The 22,252-nt window shown below is 37.7% G+C and overlaps 1 protein-coding gene across 1 annotated transcript in view; it reads right to left on the bottom strand.

Moving 5' to 3' along the window:
* LOC111089119 (cadherin-related hmr-1-like) overlaps positions 1-22,252 on the bottom strand; it is a gene marked incomplete at its 3' end in the record, with an annotated part of 37,690 nt that overhangs the window by 6,561 nt on the left and 8,877 nt on the right. Inside the window, exons 3-4 of the mRNA XM_022400966.1 lie at positions 13,816-13,944; positions 9,605-9,742 (exon numbers count right to left, since the gene is read on the bottom strand). Coding sequence (XP_022256674.1) covers positions 9,605-9,742; positions 13,816-13,944 — 267 coding nt within the window. The remainder of the gene's footprint in view (positions 1-9,604; positions 9,743-13,815; positions 13,945-22,252) is intronic.

Raw genomic sequence — 22,252 nt, 5'->3', positions numbered from 1 at the left:
CAATATATATATTGAAACATTGCATTAAAAAAACATGTACAGAAAACACTTTTCAAAAAAGGAAGTAAATGTAGAGATGGCTAATATCAACTCTTTACAGTGAATGCAAACAAAGTAGTAGAGATGGCTTTTGCATCGTCTCTACATAATAGCACAGGCACACAGTGTAGTAAAATGTTAACAGACAAAACTGGGATAAATTAAACTCAACTGTGATTGAATAGTTATATATATTTCTATATATTAATTCTTCCTGGTGCTATTATGTAGGAATGATGCAAAAACCATATCTACTATCTTGTTTGCATTCATTGTAAAGAATTGATATTAGCCCTCTCTACACTTACTTCCATTTTTTTTAAAGGACTTTGTTTTAATTGTTACCTATAGTTGACAGTGTACCCCACTGAAGTCACCATATTGTTGTTATCTACAGTTGACAGTGTAACCTACCGAAATCACCATATTGTTGTTATCTACAGTTGACAGTGTACCCTACCGAAATCACCATATTGTTGTTATTATTGTTGTTATCTACAGTTGACAGTGTACCCTACTGAAATCACCATATTGTTGTTATCCATTCATGATTGTGACTTCAGAGAAACTACTTTGAAAGCAAACCCAAAATCTTCACCTTCTCCCCACTCCTCACATGCTAAGCCTCCTATAATGATTATTTCTGGAGCTATCCCAACAATATTGAGCTGATCAACTTTAATCAACACATGTTAACTTATGACATAAAAAAGATACACACACAAAAACAGCATGAAAAGAGTGAATTAGTTATATTGGCTTATTAAACCAAAATAAAATGAAGCACTAAACACATTTTATAAGATTTTTCACTTTACAAAATTGTACGACTTGTTCATACAGTTAGAAAAAAACAAATGGTAGTCATTTTTTGAAACAAGCAAAACAGAGATAATATTTTCCTACACTGAAATATAGATACTTAACTCTACTCACATAATAGCTTTTCTTATTCAGTGCTGCCCTTCATATGCACAAATGTTTTTTCTCACCACTAGCCTTGAAACTCCCAACTACCTCTTGTTTCAAAGTGGCTCAGCTGCAATGTAGCATGCAAATAAGCATGTGATAACCCTCCACCAACAGGAAAGCAACACACTCTCCTATCGCAGCCTGCTCCCTCTTTTCTGTAGAACTCAATCTTAACTTCAAGATTAGACAGAAAAGAACACCAAAAATGGGGAGGAAGGGTAGAAAGTTTGTGGTAAGTATCTATCAGAAATATATTTTCAGCATAGGAAAATTAATTTTCAAAATGGTATCATACCTCTTCTCACATAATAGCTAAATCCCACATAGACCTTTTGGAAGGACTAGTATAAGAGTTGCCTACATGAGCACCCTTCATAAAGAATCTGTAGAAAACCCATGGAGTGCGACTTCTCTTGTTAAAGAAACATACTCAAGGGAGACCCACCACAGCTGAACCAGGTATACTTTAGCCCATTATGAAAGTACATATTGCTAAATTGGGTAGAAAAGAGAAACACATCCTTGATTGTAGATATGTTGGCTGGTATAGCTCCTTTCCAAAATGGAATTTCCCAGGAACCATCCTGCAGGAAATGGTAGGATGGAGATTTCCCAGTCAATTAGTTTTTTAATATACAAACAAATGTGGCTCATGGTGTAGAATGGCAAGGGTGTGTCAGACCAAACCAGTCCAAACCCAGGCAGCATCAGGTACTTACTGTCCAGCCTCAAGATGAGTAAACAGAATGGAAAAAAACATTCCATTCAGTCTTCCTAGTCAGGGTACACGTGCAAATCCACAACCAAAACCAGTCACATGATAACCCAAAATCCAAACGACAGTAGGAAGGGAAGTGGTTCTCTCAAATCCAAAAACAGATGTTCCTATTAGCTGCTCCAGTTCCTTTCCAAAACCAGACCTCCTGTGAATCAATGTCCAAGAGATGATAGGATGGGGCTCTCCAGCTGGAGCTGGACCAGTTGAGGTATATTTTGTTGGCTGGGGTACCCCCATTGTACCATAGGAAGGGAGCTGTATCAGCCAACATAACCATAACAACAAAGCCTATAATGCCCACTGTTGAGATGGGGTGCTCCACAAGAGTGCTAGTAGGTTCACCTCATGGTATATTGCAGCATAAATATGCCCATCCCAGACTGTACTTATGGGTTTGCTGCCCATCCCTCAATTTCTTAGACTGGATAAATCATGAGTGGCCCGCTTTTGAAAATAGGGTTTCATGTTCACCCATTGCACAGTCTTCAATGTAGCTTTCTTCTGGACTCTCCACTGTGCTTTCCTCCCTTCTACAAGTGGAGTACATGAGTCCTTACCACTTACCAGTTTCTAGCCACTAGGGTGTTGGATCATGAAGGCTTCCTCTTGAATGTGCTAAATCTCATTCATTCGAGAGTATGGCAGTGGTGTTCTGTTGCTGTAGATGGTGTAGAACCCTTCTCTAACCAGAGACCAGAAGAAAAATCCCCAAACCTGCCTGGTCATGGACTGGAGATGATCTACTAAAATGCAGTTCACCTCTCTAACTGGGAAACCCCCTTCTATCATCTTCTGGAAGTTGGTTCCTAGAAAGTCTGGTTTTGGAATGGATCTGGACCAGCTACTAGATATACTAATGAGCTGGAGAGCCCCATCCTATCATCTCTTGGACATTGATTCCCAGGAGGTCTGGTTTTGGAAAGGATCTGGACCAGCTACTAGATATACTAATGTTTCCAAAACCAGCTCTCCTGGAAATCAATCTTGCAGGAGATAGTAGGATGGGGTTCCCACCTGATCAGTATACCTAGGTAGTCACCACTCACCACTGAACAGGATCCAACATAAAATAAGGGTGTGACCCTGTAAGGAAAATCAGAGAAAAAGAAAAAGATACTTACTAACTCACAGTTGAATTGTTGTGTGTAATATGGCTACAGGCAGAATGTGGTATCTGGAGGATGAAGAAACATCCATATGATGGAGGTAATGGGAAATGAAAGTGTTGGGCATGATTTCTTCTAAGGGACAACATAGATAAGCAGCCAGGGAAAAGGCAAGATATTAAATCTGATGAGATGACACCTGAAAAAAATGTTGGATTTGGGAGATAAAAAGGAATAAGAGTGCCTGATGAGTTGGAGAATCCAATCTGTGAGGATAATGGGTGAAATGTCTATTTGAGAGGAAGGGTTCTGATGGATAAATAAATGGGAAGAGGAATTATAAAAGGGAGCCATGCAGGCAATATAACATCTGAGAGCATACACAGAACAAAGAAGTCTATCCAGATCAGAATAGGAATACAAATGGTAAATAAAAAGGTAAGTAAATTGGTGTAGAAGAAACGTTGCTTTCACAAGTCATCAATACCTTGGGTAGAAAATTTTAGTATGGATAAGGAGAACATAGGTGCAGTGATAAAGCACACGATATGTTGATGACAAAACATATGACCACCAACAACCACAGGCAAAAAAGAGCATGAAATAGGTTTTGAGGGATAAATGGTATAGGTAAAAAGTTACCAAGGGTTCAAATGGCATTTTGGTAAGGGCATGAAGAACAACATTAAGGTTCCAAATCTGGGAAGATTGGGTAAGGATAAGAAGTTTGGGTAAGGGTGTAAAGAACAGCATTAAGGTTCTAATCTAGGAGGATTGTAGGACAGGGAGGTTGAAAGATCCAGAAAAAAATGCAATAGAAATGTTTGGAGAGGAAAACACACTGTAGTAATGGTAAAAATGGAAAGTATTAGACAAGGCTGCTCAATATTCAGCAATAGTAGATATAGAAGAACCATTGTTGAACAGCTAGAGAAAAAATTTGGAGACATGATGAATATTTGAACAGGAAGGAAGGTAATCATGGCACAGAGGCCAATGCTGAAAACATTTTCTCTGATATACCATGAAGGAAAAGGACATATGGTTTCCTGTTTTTACCCTCCTTCAGACATCACCTCCATTACTACTTTGTATTTCCCAATCCCTCCTCCATTAAACCCAGTCACCAGTGTTCCATCCTGCAATCATCACACGTGATTTTTGTGAAGTGGTCCAGACTATCTGCATGCTTCTATTCTTTCCCATTCCGGCCTATTACATTTCAACCAGTTCATAGACCCTCCCTGTTTCACAATGGAGTCATTCCCCACAGTACAATGGATATTTACTCCAGGTTTGTGGATGATGAAGGTAGATGGCTCAGATGCTTACCTACACATCCCTATTGCCCAATCATCAAGACAGTACTTTTGTTTTGTATACAGGGGGGCATATTTATCAGTTCCATGTTACCTTTTGATCTGGCATCTACACTCTTATCTTTTCTGTTGGGTGGTCAGAACCTTTTGTTCAACTACTTCATGCACAAGGTTTGCACTTTCATCATAACAAGGATGTTTGGCTGTTATTAATTCCATCCCAGCATACTCAGATAGCACCTATCTGGCCAGCACAAACTTGATCACTGGATGCCAGTCTCCCTGCCTTTTTTGTGGAACTACAACCTGAAGTAAAACCATGGAGAGGGAAGACTGACAGGCTTTATAGAATTCTTGTAAAAGAGTGTTTGGACCACATCTAGCATGGTGTAGGATCCCAAGAAGGAGGAGTGTTGAGGAACTGTCAGTACTCAAGTCACCTATGGATTCAATGTGAAATCATGTTCTAGGTGCATGAATCTGGTCAAGTGTACTCCTACCTTGCCAGAACCTACAAGATAATCACTTGTACTATTGACAGAGTGTATTTTGGTGATGAATAATCTGACAACCCCGGCCAAAAATATGGGAAAAGGACCAAATACAGGAGATGAAGGAGGAGGATGGGAAACAGGATAAGGAGCAATTGAAGGGATAGAACAGTTGAGAGACCAAGGAAAAAGTGGAGGAGTGTTGTCAAGCAACCTCCACCCATGACTCCAACGATTCAGAAAGATCCCCAAAAGTCAATCAACATAAAAAAGGAGCCATTTCATAGGTAGGTTGTGGGTAAATGCACATTAGTTAACAGAGCATCTCTACCCTGGAGATCCCAACAACAGAAAAGCCATGTTTGGAGGGAATGGGCCGAGGAAGATAAACATGCCAACGTGAAGAAAATAGGGTTACAAGTATCCTACAAAAATCATGGGTCAAACAAAGATGTAAAATTGTGTGTAGGAGAACCTTACAAAAGTTTCAGGATCTGAACCCCAAAAGTGAATCAATGACTCCAGCTGTTAGGATTCCAAAAGCAGGAGATTCGCTTGATGGTATAATAATGCACATTTGATCTGAAGCTTGAGAGGGATGAGGTTTGCTGGCCTGTGCATGCAATGATACCTGAAATTAGTAAGCATGGACCCTGATATCTGGAGATGAGGGGAAAAAAAGGGGGGTATTCTGAGGAAGGTGCCAAGTGTAGAAGTCGTATGAAACAAAGGATATAGACAAAAGGTAACCCACTGTGACACCATATCTAGGAAGACCATGAGCAGCCTGGAAGCATTCACAGGAGAAACTTGGAAGGAGGAGGTAAAAGACTCTCTAAATCTTAATCATTCTGCCCAGACTCCACAGGAAAAGGGATGGCCTGTTTTGGCTCTAGAGATGTTGTTGGTCACATCATAAAATCAAGCTTTCTTCTGACTAAGACCAAGACCTCCTTAGCCAAGTGTGGAATATGAAGCCCAAGACACAGCAGTTATTGTAAAAGTAATCACTATTGTGGTCTGAGCTCATATTCAACTGTGGATAATTTCTGAAATAAAAAAAAAAGTTACTTTCTTTCCTCTGTTTAACTGATATTAAATGAACTGAAAGTAACAAATCTACTGGGGAGAAAAAAAATTGAATAATAAACATGAAACTGTGCACTAAAACTCTAATTATGATGAGCAAATTTTTGCAGATGTCTGATCTCCACTGTCCAAATTTAGAAGTGAAGATTGGGTTCTATAGTAAAGAGAGAGCCAGCTGCAATAGGAAAATGTGTTGCTCTCCTATTGGTGTAGGATTGTCATATGCTTATTTGCATACTACAATGCAGAGAAACCACACTGTGGGGTAGGTGAGAGTTTCAAGACTAGTGGCAATCAAATAATATTTGTGTATATAGAGTGCAGAGTGTTTTATTAGAGGGAAGTTCCAAAGAAATACTAATCATTGCACAAATCTGCAATTTGTGACCAAAGTTCATCGAATGAAATTTCTGATCTTTTGTGATTAATGATTGCTTCACATCATTTACTAGGTATATGACATGAGCAAGATCTACTTCAGGATTCTGAAAGATCACAGAGTATTTTGCTGATACCCAGAAGAGAGTCAAATGCAAACAAACTAGCAACAAAGTTAATCATCAACATTTGCATTAGAAATCCCTCAGCTTCTGATGAGTTATTACTGTCCCCTATACAATTTTCTTCATACATTTTGTTATACATTGATACTTTTCCTTAACTGCAGAAACCATTCTCTACTGACAAGCCCATCTTATTTCTGAAATGCATGGAAGTTCTTTAAATTTAAGTGAGTTTAAGAAAAAATTTGATAAGTACATGAATGATAAGGGCTGGCTTTAAGATTTTTTTAAAAATATTATAATTTAGTTTAGAGGATGGAACAGCCGAGATGGACCAATAGGTACCATGTTGTCCCCAAACATTATGTTATGTTAAGTTTTGTGTCTGTTGCAATGTTACATTCACTGAAGGCTAGTTGATAAACACATACAAGTGCTGATACAAATTTAAAACATCTATAGCCACTTTAACATCCTTCACTGTGTCAATTACAGCAAGGTTAAGACTATGTGCCCAGCAATGAATGTAGACTGCATGCGGATGAACTCGGGCCAGCTTGACCTGTACTCCATTACACTTGCCAGGCATGACAGAAGCCCATCTTAGCACTGTGCTACAACAGTTGCTTTGTCAGTTCAAGGCTGTGAAGCCTATTGGTAATAAACCTACAAAGAGTCTGCAGTGAGGATAGAAATTTGTCTTTGACATTTAATTGTTCATCTGCAAAGTGTACATTTATAGAAAACACTTTATTTGTTACCACAGTAGTCTCATTAGCCATAACAACAAAAAACTCAGCTTTCCTTATACTATCAGCAATTTATTTAATCAGTACAGATGCTGTAGCTTCTATAAGATCATTCCAGATTTCTTTGCTTGTATATTTTGTACTTACACTTGCTACTTTTGAAGCTAAAAAAGAATCATACTTGGCTAAAAGTTCTACCAATTTTATAAAATTTACTTTATTTGAAAAATCATGCACTTCGCGTCCTCTCAGTGCTAAACCCTTGCTGGACAAATATATTACAGCATCCATAATTTTAGCAAGGTTCTTCCTATTTTCAACCACAGACTGCTGGTGTACAACAGATAGTTTTGCTGCAACTGACCCATGTTTTGAACAACATTTAAAGTTCTCCCAAAGTGAAGTAGCAGCTTCATGAACTTCTGTATTTGAATGGACTGTCACTTTACATTTATCATTTTTCAATTTCTTAATCCACTAACTTCAAAACATAATTCTACACAAATACTTTTTGGAACAAAATTATGGCAACAGAAACAAAATTCAGTATTGACTTTAATACTGTCCTCTACCCATGAAAACTGACTATACTAGTAGCTGCAGACTCTCGATTCTGACACCAACTTTTCATTGCTAGAAATGTGGACAGAATAGATAACTTTGGCCCACCCATCTTCATTCCTAGGTCAAGTTTTGGAGGACCAATATTGACCGAGCTGCATCCTAAGACATTCTGCACTGGGATAAGGTCATAGTCATTTCCTTAATACCTTCATGCTGTCACTTTGACAGAAAAAAAAAGGCTTTTCATGATTTCACTACACTAGGCCTACATAGTTAAAGATAGCTATCTACTACAGTTACATTACATTAAAAATAAATAAATGTATTACTTCAGTTCAATGCATTTCACACATATCGTTTACACATCTGATTTGTTATTTATTTAAACAAAATAGAGACAAAATAATAAGGAGAAAAATAAATACATATTAGTAATTTAAGGAATAAACCAATAAATATATTTTTTTTATGGTGGTGCTGCATTTGAGTATCTATGTTTTAGAGTATTTACTTAAGTTATGATTACCATATCAAGCAATGAAACAATTTTATCAGAGACCATATTACTAAAATGCTGTGATCCAAAACATTAATCATATAAAACCCATCGGCATCATAATAATTATCAGACATTTGCTATTTAGAAATGTATAACATGTTATACTTAAGGTGGATATATGCACCAATATATAACAACACGCTCTGTCATGACCTTATGCGAGTTGGCCATAGAGAAAGACAGAGAATTCTCATATTCTGGAGTTATATGTTAAAAACAAAAAAAATATAAAAGTGATAATATCAAACTAACAAGTAAATGGGCTTCTATGAATTCTTACCATGGTGTTTGGTCTATTACCTACTTCCTAACTTGAAACCATTATTCCAGACTTCAGCTGTCTGCAGCCTGGACTCCCACACACTGAATATGAAATGGATTGTTTGTTGGTTGGTTACTATGGTGATGTTAGAATGTTTAAAATTATTTTGTTGAAAAACAAACAAATCACTGAACTCTCTTGTTGCTAACCTGTAATTATTATGCTGTGTGCAATGACAGTGCAAATTAGTGATTATACAATTGTCACCTGGATTGTAACAGTTACCATGAACATGATGGATTTTTTAATTTTTATCTATTAATTGAAACTGGGGTGGCTCAAAACACCCCAAGCCTTATGGTAGATCCTTTCTTGTTGTTAGTTATGAACGATAGCATATCCCACTGTAATCACTATATTGTTACCTAAGGTTGACAGTGTATTGTATCCCACTGTAATCACTATATTGTTACCTAAGGTTGACAGTGTATTGTATCCCACTTTAATCACTATATTGTTAGCTAAGGTTGACAGTGTATTGTATCCTACTGTAATCACTATATTGTTTTCTATATTGTTAACTATGTTGTTAGTGTATCCTACCGAAATCAATTTATGATTTGTTATATTGTTAGCTAAGGTTGATAGTGTATCTTACTGAATCCACTGTATTGTTTTCTTACATTGTTATCTGTGTTGATATTGTATCCTACTGAAAAAAGTATATTGATTTTTTATATTGGTAGGTAAGGTTGACTGTTTTCTACTAAAAGCACTATATTGTTATGCAAGGTTGATAGTGTATTCTACTGAAATTACTGTATTGTTTTCTACATTGTTAATTAATATCATTGTGATGGTGTTAGTTTCATCTGAGTTCACACTTAGAGTACTAATGTAATTGTACCTAAAATGTGTTGATTAAAAAATACAGTGGCTAATCACATACGAAACCACATTCAACCTATACCTCGAAGTAATATGTACAGCCATTGCATGAATAAGAAACAGAAGCGGAGACAGAAACATTGTGTTAAGACTAAAAGAAATCCATTAATAACTCATAAAATCATCTCATACGATTTCATCTAGTTTCATACATGCAGGCTGTAATTGTTTTCAAACAAACATCAATTTGAAATATTCTAAAGAAGTAATGATCAAACTACTTACAATATTTTTCATTTCTTCAATGTTCGAAATAGAACAAACTTTGGTAAAAACTGGCATTTGATCATCTTCATCTTTCACATCTATAAAGACAGCCGTACTAGTTTTCTTCACTTCTTCACTTTCATTTCTACCTTGATCCTATGGGTAATGCATTTAACATAATGAGAAAAAAAGCCTTCAAACATGTAAAGTAAAAAAAAAGACAGTGTTAATATCTGGTTAAAATAACATTCTAACCAACTCAAATAGTGCATTTCTTTACTCAAAAAGAGATATTACTATTAAATCAATTTGGATTTATAATTGCTTTTAATTACAACTGTTTCTATATAATCAAAATGCTATAGTAAAAACACAAACAATGACTTCATTGTTCTTATAAATCACTCTTCATCAATTTACTGTTGTATCAGCATAATGTGCTAATTTGGGATGTTATAATTTTCCTAAATGAAAATGTATTTCAGTTAGGTACTTCCCTCTTCTCACGAGATTAGATTTTCTTGTTTTGTGCTTCCCTCTATATGCAAACTCTGTCCACTCACAAGATTAGCTTGAATCTGACATTTAAATGAAGGAGGGACCAGTATCAAGGAAGCACAGGTGTATCCCCCAGAAGTGTCTGAAGGACACCCCCTAAATGAGAGGAACAGATCATATGATCTGAGGAGGGGTACTGCACCACATCTGAGCCAGGTATCTCTTCACCTTAAACATTGACATTATCAGGAGAATCATACATAGCTGAACATTAAAGGGAGCACATCCATGTGGGAGAGGATAGTTTAGCAATGTGATCTTAAACAGAAATCAGAATCACTCAATCTCACAATGGAAGTCAGCAAATGAGAATGTGTCCCATGGTGCAGAGTGGGTAGGTTGTGATAGGCCATACTCGGTAAGTCAACTACATCCAAAACCGCACTTGCTAGGTACCAATATCCTCACAAAGGTAGGATGAGGATCATACCATCTTCACATCAAGCCCCAGAGTAAAGAGTGAACCTAACATTCTACTCCAGGAACTCGTAAGGTAGCCTGGAATGTGTCATCTGGAATCCAAGGGAAGTCCATTGCATGCACTCAACTCTTACAACTGTGAAACCATCCCAAAATGAACCCAGGTCGGTAACAACCTTATCACCCAATGAGGAAAACCCAGGACAGAAGCTGAAACAAGCAATGTAGACCTTCTGTGACCCACAACACAGAAGACAAGTTGAGAGGAGAAGATGGACAACCCAAAATCTGTGTGAGGACTTGTGATTGGTTAACTTGATCTCCAAAACTTCACTTGCTGGGTACCGACATCCATGCGAGGGTAGAAGGAGGGCACCCAATTGGAGGGGTGAACTGCATTTGGGCATCTCAGCTCTGTGAAATAGTTACTCATCTGGAGGATCTTCTCACTCCCTCTACACCAGCAGAACACCACCACCCTACTCTGAACTGAATGGTTATAGCCATTTTTGAGGAACTCATCCAGCATATTGCCTCCATGGTCAACCACCTCAGCAGCTTGGAACTAGTAAGTGGTAAGTACTCCCATACTCCACTGGAAGAAAGGTAGGAGAAAGTGCGGTGGAGAGTCTGGAAGGACTAGAACACCCGAGACAGTGCAATGTGTGATCCCAAAACCCTATTTTGAAAAGCATATCACACCAATTTATTCAGTCCAGGCATGGCAGGGATGGGCAGCAATCCCCGTCTGCTTTACCCATGCCATCCATTGGTGGTATGGTCCGAGTTGAGCATATTATGACGCAATTATCACAAGGAATTTACACTAGTGATCTTGTGAAACACCCATCTCAAGGGTGAGCATACATATCCATGGAAAATGTGTAAGAATCAACATGGCTTATAGTGCAGATTTCATAGCAAAATGTCTGCGAATGGTTATAGCCATCTAACTGGAACCCATTCCGAGTACAGACAGAATACATGGTCAGGCACCACAGATCTCGCTGGGAAGGAGACAATGAGGAATAGGCCAACTAGATTAAACATCAAGGTAAACATAAGGGTAACTGGAGAAAGATCATGGGAATAGGAAGGTTGCCAATGGATAAAAAGGTGGGAATGAGGACCTCAGAAGGAAGCCATGAGAGCAATATAACAATAGAGGACATAGACAGGATACAGGAGTCTATGTGGATCAGGACAAGGGTAGATATGAGATATAGAGGATACACAGATAGGGGAAAAAGCAGACTGACATTCTCGAGCCGCAGAGGTCTTAGGAAGGAAAGCACCATCTGGATAAAGGATAAGGTTGGAGGAGTGGTCCTGGTAATGTCAAGGGTGAAAATATCCAACCTTCAATGCCCACAGGCCAGGAGGAGGAGGAAATATGCCTTGAAAGAGAGGTGAAACAGGGAACAATGGAGGCCAGTGGAGCCAGAAGGAATAGATCAACATGGAAAGGACAGGGAAGCAAAGACCCAGCAGAAGCAGGAAAAATGGAATGTATGGGATAATGCTGCCCGAAACCCCAAAAATTGAGGAGACTGAAGAACCCCTCTCAAAGAGCCACATGAAAAAATTGGAGGTACAGGCAACTGTTGGATGAGAAGCCCAAAAACCCTAAGTCAATGCCCAGGAGCGATAAACACTCCATTTGAGTTGATAGATGGCCAAAGAAGAAGGGCGAATGGAACAGGTTAAATGTGAAGCTACTCTGCATGAGAAACTGGATCTCCTTGCTAAAGACCTGACAAAAACCAGGAGTGAAGTCAGAGGACTCATGGCATGGGATGGAATGCCGGTGACTGGGGTTGACAGAGCAGGTAAGAATCGAAGGAAAGAGGAAGAAGAGGGATTACCTGCAGTTGAAGGAGCCAATGAAAACAAGGTTGAGTAGGCCAGTAAGGAGCAATCAGAAAGAATGTGCATGGAGTGGCATGAATGAGAGAGCACCCGATGAAGTAAACAGGTGGGAGACTGGAGACCAATATGAGGTAATTTGTGATTGAGGGTAGTGGCAAAGACATCGATATGGGGCGTACCCAGATGCAAGCATAGCCATAAAAAAACAGCATGATGCAAGGATCACTCAGTAGGATAAATGCAAGAACACTGATGTGAAGAGAACTCTAAAACTGTGAAGTGTAGGAAATAAATGTAAGAAAGTAAAAAATGAAAAAAAATCCATTTTAAGGAAACTGAACAATGTAAAAAAGAAAGAACTCGATAGCTGCCAAACAAGAAGCGATAGTTTGGTAGTAGTTTGTAGATGGAATAACATGCGTCACGTGATAGTAGTGCTCTCCTATTGGTGGAGAGGTGATGCATGATGATTTGCATGAGAGAAATGTTGGAACTGGGGATTCCAACAGAGGGAGGATGAAGTCTTGTGGCATGCTTTTCTGAAAAAGTTGCATACAGAGGGCAGCAAAAAATGAGAAAAGCTAATTTTGTGAGCAGAGGGAGAGTACCTTATTGGAATTGTAGGTATACCATGACATTAATGTTTAACACACTTATCAGGTTACAACTAGTTGTGCTCCTTCACTATAGGCAAAATGTACACTAAGTTTTCTGTCATAAGAAATGTTTAACATGTAGATCAAGTTACACCTAGCCGTGTGTCATCATTAGGCAGAATGTACATCAAGTTTCCTGTTATAATAATGTTTATCATGTTGATCAAGTTACAACTAGTTGTTTCATCAATTGGCAGATTGTACACCAAATTTTATGTCATAAGAAATGTTTAACACATTGTTCAAGTTACAGCCAGTTGTGTTTCATTATTAGACAGAATGTCTTCCAAAACAAGAAATGTTTAACTCACTGATCAGTTTCTTGGAACATAATCTCCAAATATTTGCATTATTAGATATGAAATAAATTACTGATATTCCATCCAGATTTAAGATCACAATTATCTTTCACTATGTGATTATGAATTTCATTTGAAAACAAATATTTTAATAACTGAAATTTTCTTTGCTATTTAGTGTGTTTACAAGATGGAAATCTTTACAATGATTTTGTAATTTATATTAATGTTTCAATGAATACAGAAGGTATTCTAATTTAGTTTTTAAAAATTCATCAATTAGTACAACTTAAAACAAACGTGTTCAAGAGATTCCATAAGTTTGAGAAATTAGTGTTATTTCAGTACTTACAAAAGATCTTTTAATATGCAAAAGCTATCAAAAATATAACATATAAATAAATCATAATACAAATCACGTTTGTACTTTTGCAAAAACTTCAATCCGATAAAACTGTTTTTCTTCATAGTCCAAAGGGGCTTTTAGAAACAATGATGCAAAGTTTGATCCTTTATCCCACTTCAGTTCAAATCTACCATCCAGTGAACCTTCATCCTGACAGTGTATAAATAAATCAGAGACTGGATTAAATATTATACAAAAAAACAGATATAACCTGCAATTAACTACTGTTCTCAGTGACAGTTAAACATTGGAGAAAATATCAAAAATAACTTTTAAATATCTCTTAAACTAGACTTTAAAATAAAGAAACTTCACACATAACCTGTAAATAAATCATTTTCCAAACTATTATTTAGAAGTTAGAGAAAAGATAAAAAATAACCTGTAAACAACTCTTATAAGATAGATTAATGATTACAGAAAATATCAAAAATCATGAATGAATGAAATCAGTAAACTTTAGAAATTATAAAATAGCACTCTTTTATAAGTACTAAATAAAGTTTACAAGGAAAATGAGTTCAACAAGACACAGTGAGTTATTCACAACTATTATTAATTATTCATTAAAATATACTGCATGCAAATGTTGACATTCATATGTCCAATAAGATAGCACCATTCTGGCTGACCATTAAGGAGTGAAAAAAATAAAGAAAATGCTAAAAAAGAAAAATATACTATAAGCAAAGATAAAAATTGCCCTTCTCACAATAACAAAAGTGGAAGTAGCCAGAGTTCATTCAAATGAGGAGGTCAGTACTAAGGTCAAATATTAACAGGAAGTCATGACATTAGTCAAGGTTCAGGGTGTGTTAAGCAAAAAAAGCAAGAGAACAGATGGAGGATACTACTCAGGTCATATTTGTCTCAAGTCTAACTGCTGTCAAGGGTTTATGACAATATCCAAAGTTTAGAGTCTGCTCATCAGAAAAGGAGGTGAAAGATACTATACAGGTCAATTTTTCCAAAGGGAGTAGCAAGTTTAGCTTGGATTCAGAGCGTGCTCAGTAGAAAGGGAAGTGTAGGGCACTATACATATCAAAAAGTTTACAGGAAGTTATGGAATTAACCAGGGTTTAGAGATATTCAACAGTTAAGGAGGTAGAGGACAATGCTCTGGTCAAAGTGTTGACTATGAATTACAGTCTTATCCAGGGCTCAATGTATCCAGCAAGAAAGGTGGAGGACACTTTATGGGTCAAATTGTTAACATGGCTTTACAGATTTATTTCAGAAACTGCACAAATATGGTATATAAATGTTTTTTACACTGTTGGTTACCACAATTGTATCCACATCTCTAAATAATTCTCTTTTTGTCAAAATCCAAACAGGTTGGTTCAGTTACTTTAGAACACAACTAACAAGATGAATTATTCTTCTCTTCTGTTATCACAATACAGTCTGTGATAATTCCTCTTTAACTACACACTACACACACTTTATCACTAAACTCACAATCACAGTCTAGAACTAGAACTCAATTATGATTTTTCAATGCATATTTGTACCCCAACAGAAGTCTATCACATTCCACATGATACTAGATATTCTAATGCAATAATACTCAATTCAACCAATAAGAGCCTCAGAAAGTTTTAGTAACATGATGCAATAATTTCACTATTGTAAACAATTGTTAATCCATAATAATTGAATTACACAATGTATGATTTGTAAACAATTAAATAAGCTAACATTTTCTTAAATCAAAAATGTATTTCCAATAATATTTACCCCCCTCTCACACTACAATTATTACTCGACTGCCAGGGTTTTTTTCCTTTGCCCATCTAAGCATTGGTCTGCACCTACGTTAATGCACCTTCTATCTTGGTACTGTACATAAGCACCTCATTCAGATATTATAACTTTTTCAAGACTGACTCAATCCCAGTCTCTAACACCAACTACATATATATATATATATATTTATTTACTTGGAGAGAGATAGACAGACAGACACAGCCATAAACCACACACTTATGACCAGAATCAAAACAAAGTAAGCAACACTGGAGTAGACAAACTTTCTCATCAACCTGAAGAAGTCCAAAAAGCAAAACCCCAAGCTTGGAATGATGGGATCTTATGTGCCATACTCAACCTGAGGAAACAGAACTCATCCAGCCTGGAGTTATGAAAACTCATTCTCACTACCCAATCATGTGGGAAAGGTAAATTCCAGAATTATGGGGAAGATGTGGGATAACTGTGCTCATCCAAGGACCCAGGATGGAACCCCTCTGCATTTAGAATTACAATGAAACAATGGACCCTCTTCCATGAACAATATACTGAACCAATATTGATCATAAAGAAGGGCCACACTCAACCCAACTGGATAGCTGAGCATCAAATCTGAAGAGGCATTACAAGTAGGCTCCTGCATAGGCTGGTGCCTCTCCTACTGACATCAGGGAAAAAACACCCATGGATCCAGGTAGGAGGGCCTCCAACTCCACCCTCTTCTCCAAGAGTGGAGATGGATCTCAGGACAAGGTGGCAGTATATGAACAGCTATCATAGTATCATTCCATTCTAACCATTACTCGAAATCTAAAATGTTGATCCTGAATAAAGAGACTGGGTGATTCAATGGATCACTGTTTCAGATCCGTTGGTTGTGCAGTGACCACTGAAGGGATCTCATGTGTGCTCATCCCAAAGGATGAGATATTAGAGAGATGCACACATCCCCAAAAGAGAAATCACCCTTCGTGCAATGGGTGATAGAGATGCGAGTAAAATTCAGACTGCCTGTTCCATAGCATGGAGCTGAATGGGTGTCAGCTGAGCCTCACAGATATGTGTTGAAAAATAACATCCAGGTGAACAATATATTGAGCTTGAATGAGAATAGATTTCTCAGCTCTGCCTTAGTAACTTCTGAAAGGAGAATCTGGGTGTGACATTCAACAAATTGACGAGACTGTGCCAGGAGTAACCAGTTGTCCATATAATGGTGTTTGCACAGACCTAGAAATTGGATGTGATGAGAAAAGCTGATATTATTCTGCACAACACATGTGATGCTAATGCTAATCCAAAGGTAGAGCCTTGTTGTGCACAAAACATAGATAGTGGTAGGATTATTCCATTATGGAAATGTGGAGATAGGCATTGGCAACACACTTGGTCATCCACAGTTCTGGCAAAAAATGCCAATGTAGGGTGAGGAATTACTCCATTGTGAACCTGAAAGGATCTAAGAATTGGTTGTGACAAGAAAAAAAAAGTCAGTGAACAGATGCCACTCTCCAGTCTCCTTGGGCACAACAAACAGATGGAAATAAAAACACAGAAGAACTGAGTAAACTCTTTCTACTGCCCCCTTGACCAACAATTCTCTGATAGCCCTGGAATGAAGGTCCAAAAAGAGAGGATCTGTTGGAGGTAGAAAAAGTACAGGTCGGGGGAGAAATGATGGTGTTGAAAATATGAATTCAATGACCAACCCCGATGCAAGAACATGTAGCACCCATGAATCTGTGGTAAAGGAATTCCACAAGTCCAGAAAATGTTGTAACCAAGCTCCTAGAAACCCTACCGGCATAGGGTAGTCACTGCTGCCACTGATGGCATTCCAACTGAGTGGAGGAGCCTCTTTGATATGGGTGGAAACTATTCTGGGTACCGATGAATCAAGGGGTTAATGTCAGGAGTTAGGACACTCAAATAGGGGTTGAGCTGCGACTCCCTGTAGAAGCCAAGGAAAGTCATGAGGTGAATGATGACAATGATTAATGTAGATGGGTTATATCAATCCATTAATCCAATGACTCTGGAATGCCGGCAAAAAAAAGGTAGATCCCAACTCAAATTGATATGAAGATTACCGAGAGACTTCTGACAAAAATCTGGAGAGATGATAAATATCTCAGAACCATAGTGAGGGTCAGACAAATTCTAGAAAATTGTGATCTTTTCAAGTTTATCACAGGCTTTGCTTTGGAACCCCATATTTCCAAAAGCCAGTCTAGTCTTTGAGAGTCTAAATATGCATCCCCGTTGCAGTGGTAAGCCAAAGCATGTTGTTCTGACAAATGTGGTGGACAAGGCATAGCTATCCCTTCACATAACTGAGTGGTAAACCTCCCTGCATGAACAGCAATATCAAGTGATGGTGGAAAAAACTAAGTAATTGCCACCAAAGAAGGTGTAGACACATAGTCAACTAGAGAAAAATCCAAAACGTCACACACTTAATCGACTAACTGAAGAAAAGGAGCCAGGGGAGCTGATCCAAAGTGGCCTCATGAGAAGCTGGCCAAGTAAAGGAAAATGCCAGAAAAAGTGAATTTAAGTTCTCTCCAGAATGTCCAGGATCTTCAGCAAAAGCAGCCTAAGAGTCCCTGGAAAAACACCATTGGACCTAGTATACTTCTCCATATTGATACGAATCAAATCACAGACAGCCTCAACTGACAGTGACTCTTCTCCCCCTTACACACACAACTGTTGAGCAATGTTAGGTATCAGAGGTAGGATAGGGGAGGTCTGATTAGCCTCTGTGCCTGAAATAGTAATCCACAAATTCATGTAGAATCTTTGTGGTGATGATGATGATCGGCAGGGACAAGCAGACCCCCTCTTAGCTTTACTCATAATTAATATGATAATATGAGAAGTAGTTGGCAAAAGAATTATTGAAAGGGATGTATCCCATTCCCTGGTTGCTAAAGGCTTAGAAAGAAAGGACCTAAGGGACAGAAAAAGACCCACAAACATGCCAACAACTCAACCAATGACATCAGCATGTCAGCAGCAACAAAATACCTATTAAGGTAGAGGTGATACATATTACATGAAGCTAAAGGTTTGAATGGTTGTCAAGACAAGGTATGTAGCACCACTTTAATATCTCAATTAAGTAATGGAAAATCCCATTTGGGAAGAAAGCTGGATAGCACTGGGGAGTCCAAAACCTTCAGATGTTTAGGATAACTAAAAGGAAATGAAAAAGTTGTCTGACCTAAACAACAGGAGAAGAAGCTAAACCCAAGTAAAAAAACAAGTCAAAACAAGATAATGTGAACACATTTGGTAAATTGGGCACAAACTCCTTATGAGGCACACCTCAGGCAACTGTAAATGTTAAACTGCAATGAGCTGGGAAAAGTCTTATTGTAGAATATTGGGTTGAGGATGTCTCAATATTGATAGCCAAAGAGGAAGATGCAGAGGTGGACTCACATGAAGAAACTGTAAAAGAAGAAATCATAGCTAGGTCAGCCAATCTAGGCTAGCAACATCTTGCATGTAGAGGGTTGAAATATAGCCAGAACTTTGAGTAACAGAGGAAGTGAGGGAAAGTCATAGATGGGCAATCATATCCAAGTAGGACTAATTGCATCTACCACACAAGCCTGAGGATGAGGTAGTGGAGACTCCAAAGCTTGTAGTTGAGTATCAACAAGTGACAAAAGCTACCATTGGAGGACCAAAGTGAGAAAAAATATGAAAACTGCACAATGGAGAATCCATTTGTTCAGGAGAAAGTAAGGACTGAGCCTAACAATATGCGATGAAATCCACCACCCTAAGAAAATGATAAGCCAGAAGACTGATACGATTGGAATAGCCCCCCTCCCCCATTGAGAAAAAACAAATTTAAGAGACCACTAGAATCGATGAAATGTCTCATGAGGATATTTCCCTGCAAAAAATCTAGATCTTGCACTATTGTAAGAAGTTCTAAACTATTTATGCAGCATGAAGATTTGTCTTCCATTCATATACCCTGGAGTTCCTGACCCTGAAGATACACACTTCATCCCTGAAGTGAAGTATCTGTGAAAAGAAACTATGGACAGAAGGGCAGTATACATTTACAAACACGCACACACACACACAATGAAAGAAATAGCTTCAAAACTATTATACCAATTGCATTAATTGTCAATAGGCAATCAAAATCAGCACTCTACAACAATAATGAACTTAATATAAGAAAAATTCCAAAACTTTAAAAAAATATATCATTGCACTTTCCAGTCGTAATCGAAAAGTCATGACAAAGATTGCCTGTGGTAATACTAATAGCACCCAAAAGGCATTGGGGATATCCCATCTGTCAGACAAAACCCAAAAAACAGATGAGAAACCAGTTAGCTGTCATGGAAAATTAATTAAGCGTTAACTTTAACTTTAAGGGCGCGGAGTTGGGTGCTTATAACTTAAGTTATACCCACAACGTCTCAAGTCTTACTGCCTTTCAGTTTCACTGTCTGCAGCCAGTTGGGGGAAGGCAGTTACCCTTAAGTTAGAAGTTTATTAAATTTAAAGTCAAAAGTACAAATAAGATAAATAAAGCTGCCCAAAAAATATTTTTATTAAAGTTAAACATTACCTACCACTGTACCAGTACCATCCTCTTCCATTAAAACTAAAAGTTTTAAAATAAAAATACCTAAAGTAGAATAATAACCACTCTAAATCTAATAATTCTACTACAAATTTATCCCAACCTCTACCCCTTTTCTGAAAATGACATTTTATACAAGATCTTAAAAATTACTACAAAACCTACCTTAAGTTAAAGGCTTAAATACTGTAGGTTATTTACATTTTTCTTTGTTGTGACACTATTCAAATATAGCTGAGGCAAGCCCGGCTATACTGAATAAAGTTTAACATCAAGTATTACCATTATTTTCTATTTTTGTTGTAAATAATATATCATTATCCATATAGAACTAACTGTTATTACACAAAATTAAAGATCTTTTCAATTGAAATGCAATAACGTCTGTTAACATCATACAAGGAACAACACTATCGGGGGTAGGTAAACAACGGATGGGAAAATTTAAAGCTCTTCTCTAATCAGAAATATTCAATTGTACTTTACCATTTACTAATTTATTATCAAAGGCTAAACAATTAGCGTGTACATAATAATTGTTACTTTTTGTGATATATTAAACTTGGTGAAAAGTACTGATTATTTATAGCAACTAGATCTATTATGATTCTAATTATTTAGATTTGGATATACACACGCACGCTCACATATATGCTAGTTATAGTGGTTATCCAAACCAACCACCACTGAAAACCAAGATGTTGCTCCCTGTGAAAGAGACTGCAAAATCCACTGGATTGAAGTTCCAGATCCATTAGTTGCAATGAGATCACTGAAGGGATAGCATGTGTCCTTAACAAAAAAAAAATTCAAGAGATTTGAGGGAAGCCCACAACCCCAGAAATAGAACCATCCCTGTAAGTAAGAGCCTGACTGCCCCTTTCATAGGCTGGAGCTGGAAGGGAGGTGGCTGAGCCGGGCGTAGAATATGATGAAAACTTGTACAACCCAGCAGAAAATATATGGTGCTAATGATAGACCAAAGGCTAGATCCCTGAATTGCAGAACCTGATCCCTGTATACAAAACGTAGCTAAAGGCAAGATTAATTCCCTATGATAATGTGGAGAAATTCCTTAGCAACCTGAAACTTGGGCATCCATGGACCTGGTGAAGAATGCCAATATAAGGTGAGAAAGGACTCCATTGTGGACGGGGAGAAATGAAGAATGGGTAGAGAAGAGAAAGAACGACGATTGTCTGTGAATCTCCCCTTGTCTTAGGCACAACAAATAAACAGAAATATAATCCCGGAAGAACGGGATCAACTGACACTACTACCTCCGTGATCAGTATCTCTGATAGCCGTGAAATGAAAATTCGCACCCCACTATTCAGGTGAAAATACCACAGGGTGAGAGGACAATGTAGATGGGGAATTCAATGGAAAAACCAACCTCGATACCAGAACCTGAAGAGCCCATGGATATGCAGAGAAGGGATACCAGGTGTCCGTCCGTCGGACAAACCCAAATAGAGTGGCCCTGAAACTAAGTTTTGAGTTTATTCAGCTGCTAGAGCCAAAGAAGGTCGAGAGGTCAACCACAACAAAAAGATAATGGGTAACGACAATGAGCAATACAAACACTTCTGGGACACCAGCGAAAATCAAGTGACAATAAAGAGAGAAAAAAGCCCATGTAACACCCAGAGGCTACAGCAGGTAGACAAAGTCCCTTCACCATGGTATGTCTACAGAAGGATCAGAAGCAGTCAATCTGATCAAAGTAGAAGTCAGTAGGAGATACTATTCTTCCGAAATTAATGTTTGGACCATTGATAGGCTGTTAAGAATTTGCAGGGGAAGAAACATCACAGAGCAAAAGTGAGGAACAAACAAATACAAATAATGTGATTGGTTCAAAGTGATCACATGAAACAACCTGAAACCCCAAATATCCAAAACTAAATAATTTTAGTCTGTGAAATTGAAAACATACGTCCCCCAGAGATGGATAGCCAAAGCACGCCAACAGACAAATGAGGATACAAGGTATTGTTACGTCTCTGGTCGTTAGTTAATTTTCTATAAAAATTCTTTCCGAAGAAACTTTAGCAATACAAATCCTTTCTTAAACAAAATTGGTTT

The sequence above is a fragment of the Limulus polyphemus genome, unplaced genomic scaffold, assembly GCF_000517525.1.
Source record: "Limulus polyphemus unplaced genomic scaffold, Limulus_polyphemus-2.1.2 Scaffold5288, whole genome shotgun sequence".
Classification (NCBI taxonomy): domain Eukaryota; kingdom Metazoa; phylum Arthropoda; class Merostomata; order Xiphosura; family Limulidae; genus Limulus; species Limulus polyphemus.
The sequence above is the reverse complement of the archived record's forward strand: the minus strand, read 5'-3'. Positions and strand labels throughout refer to the sequence as shown.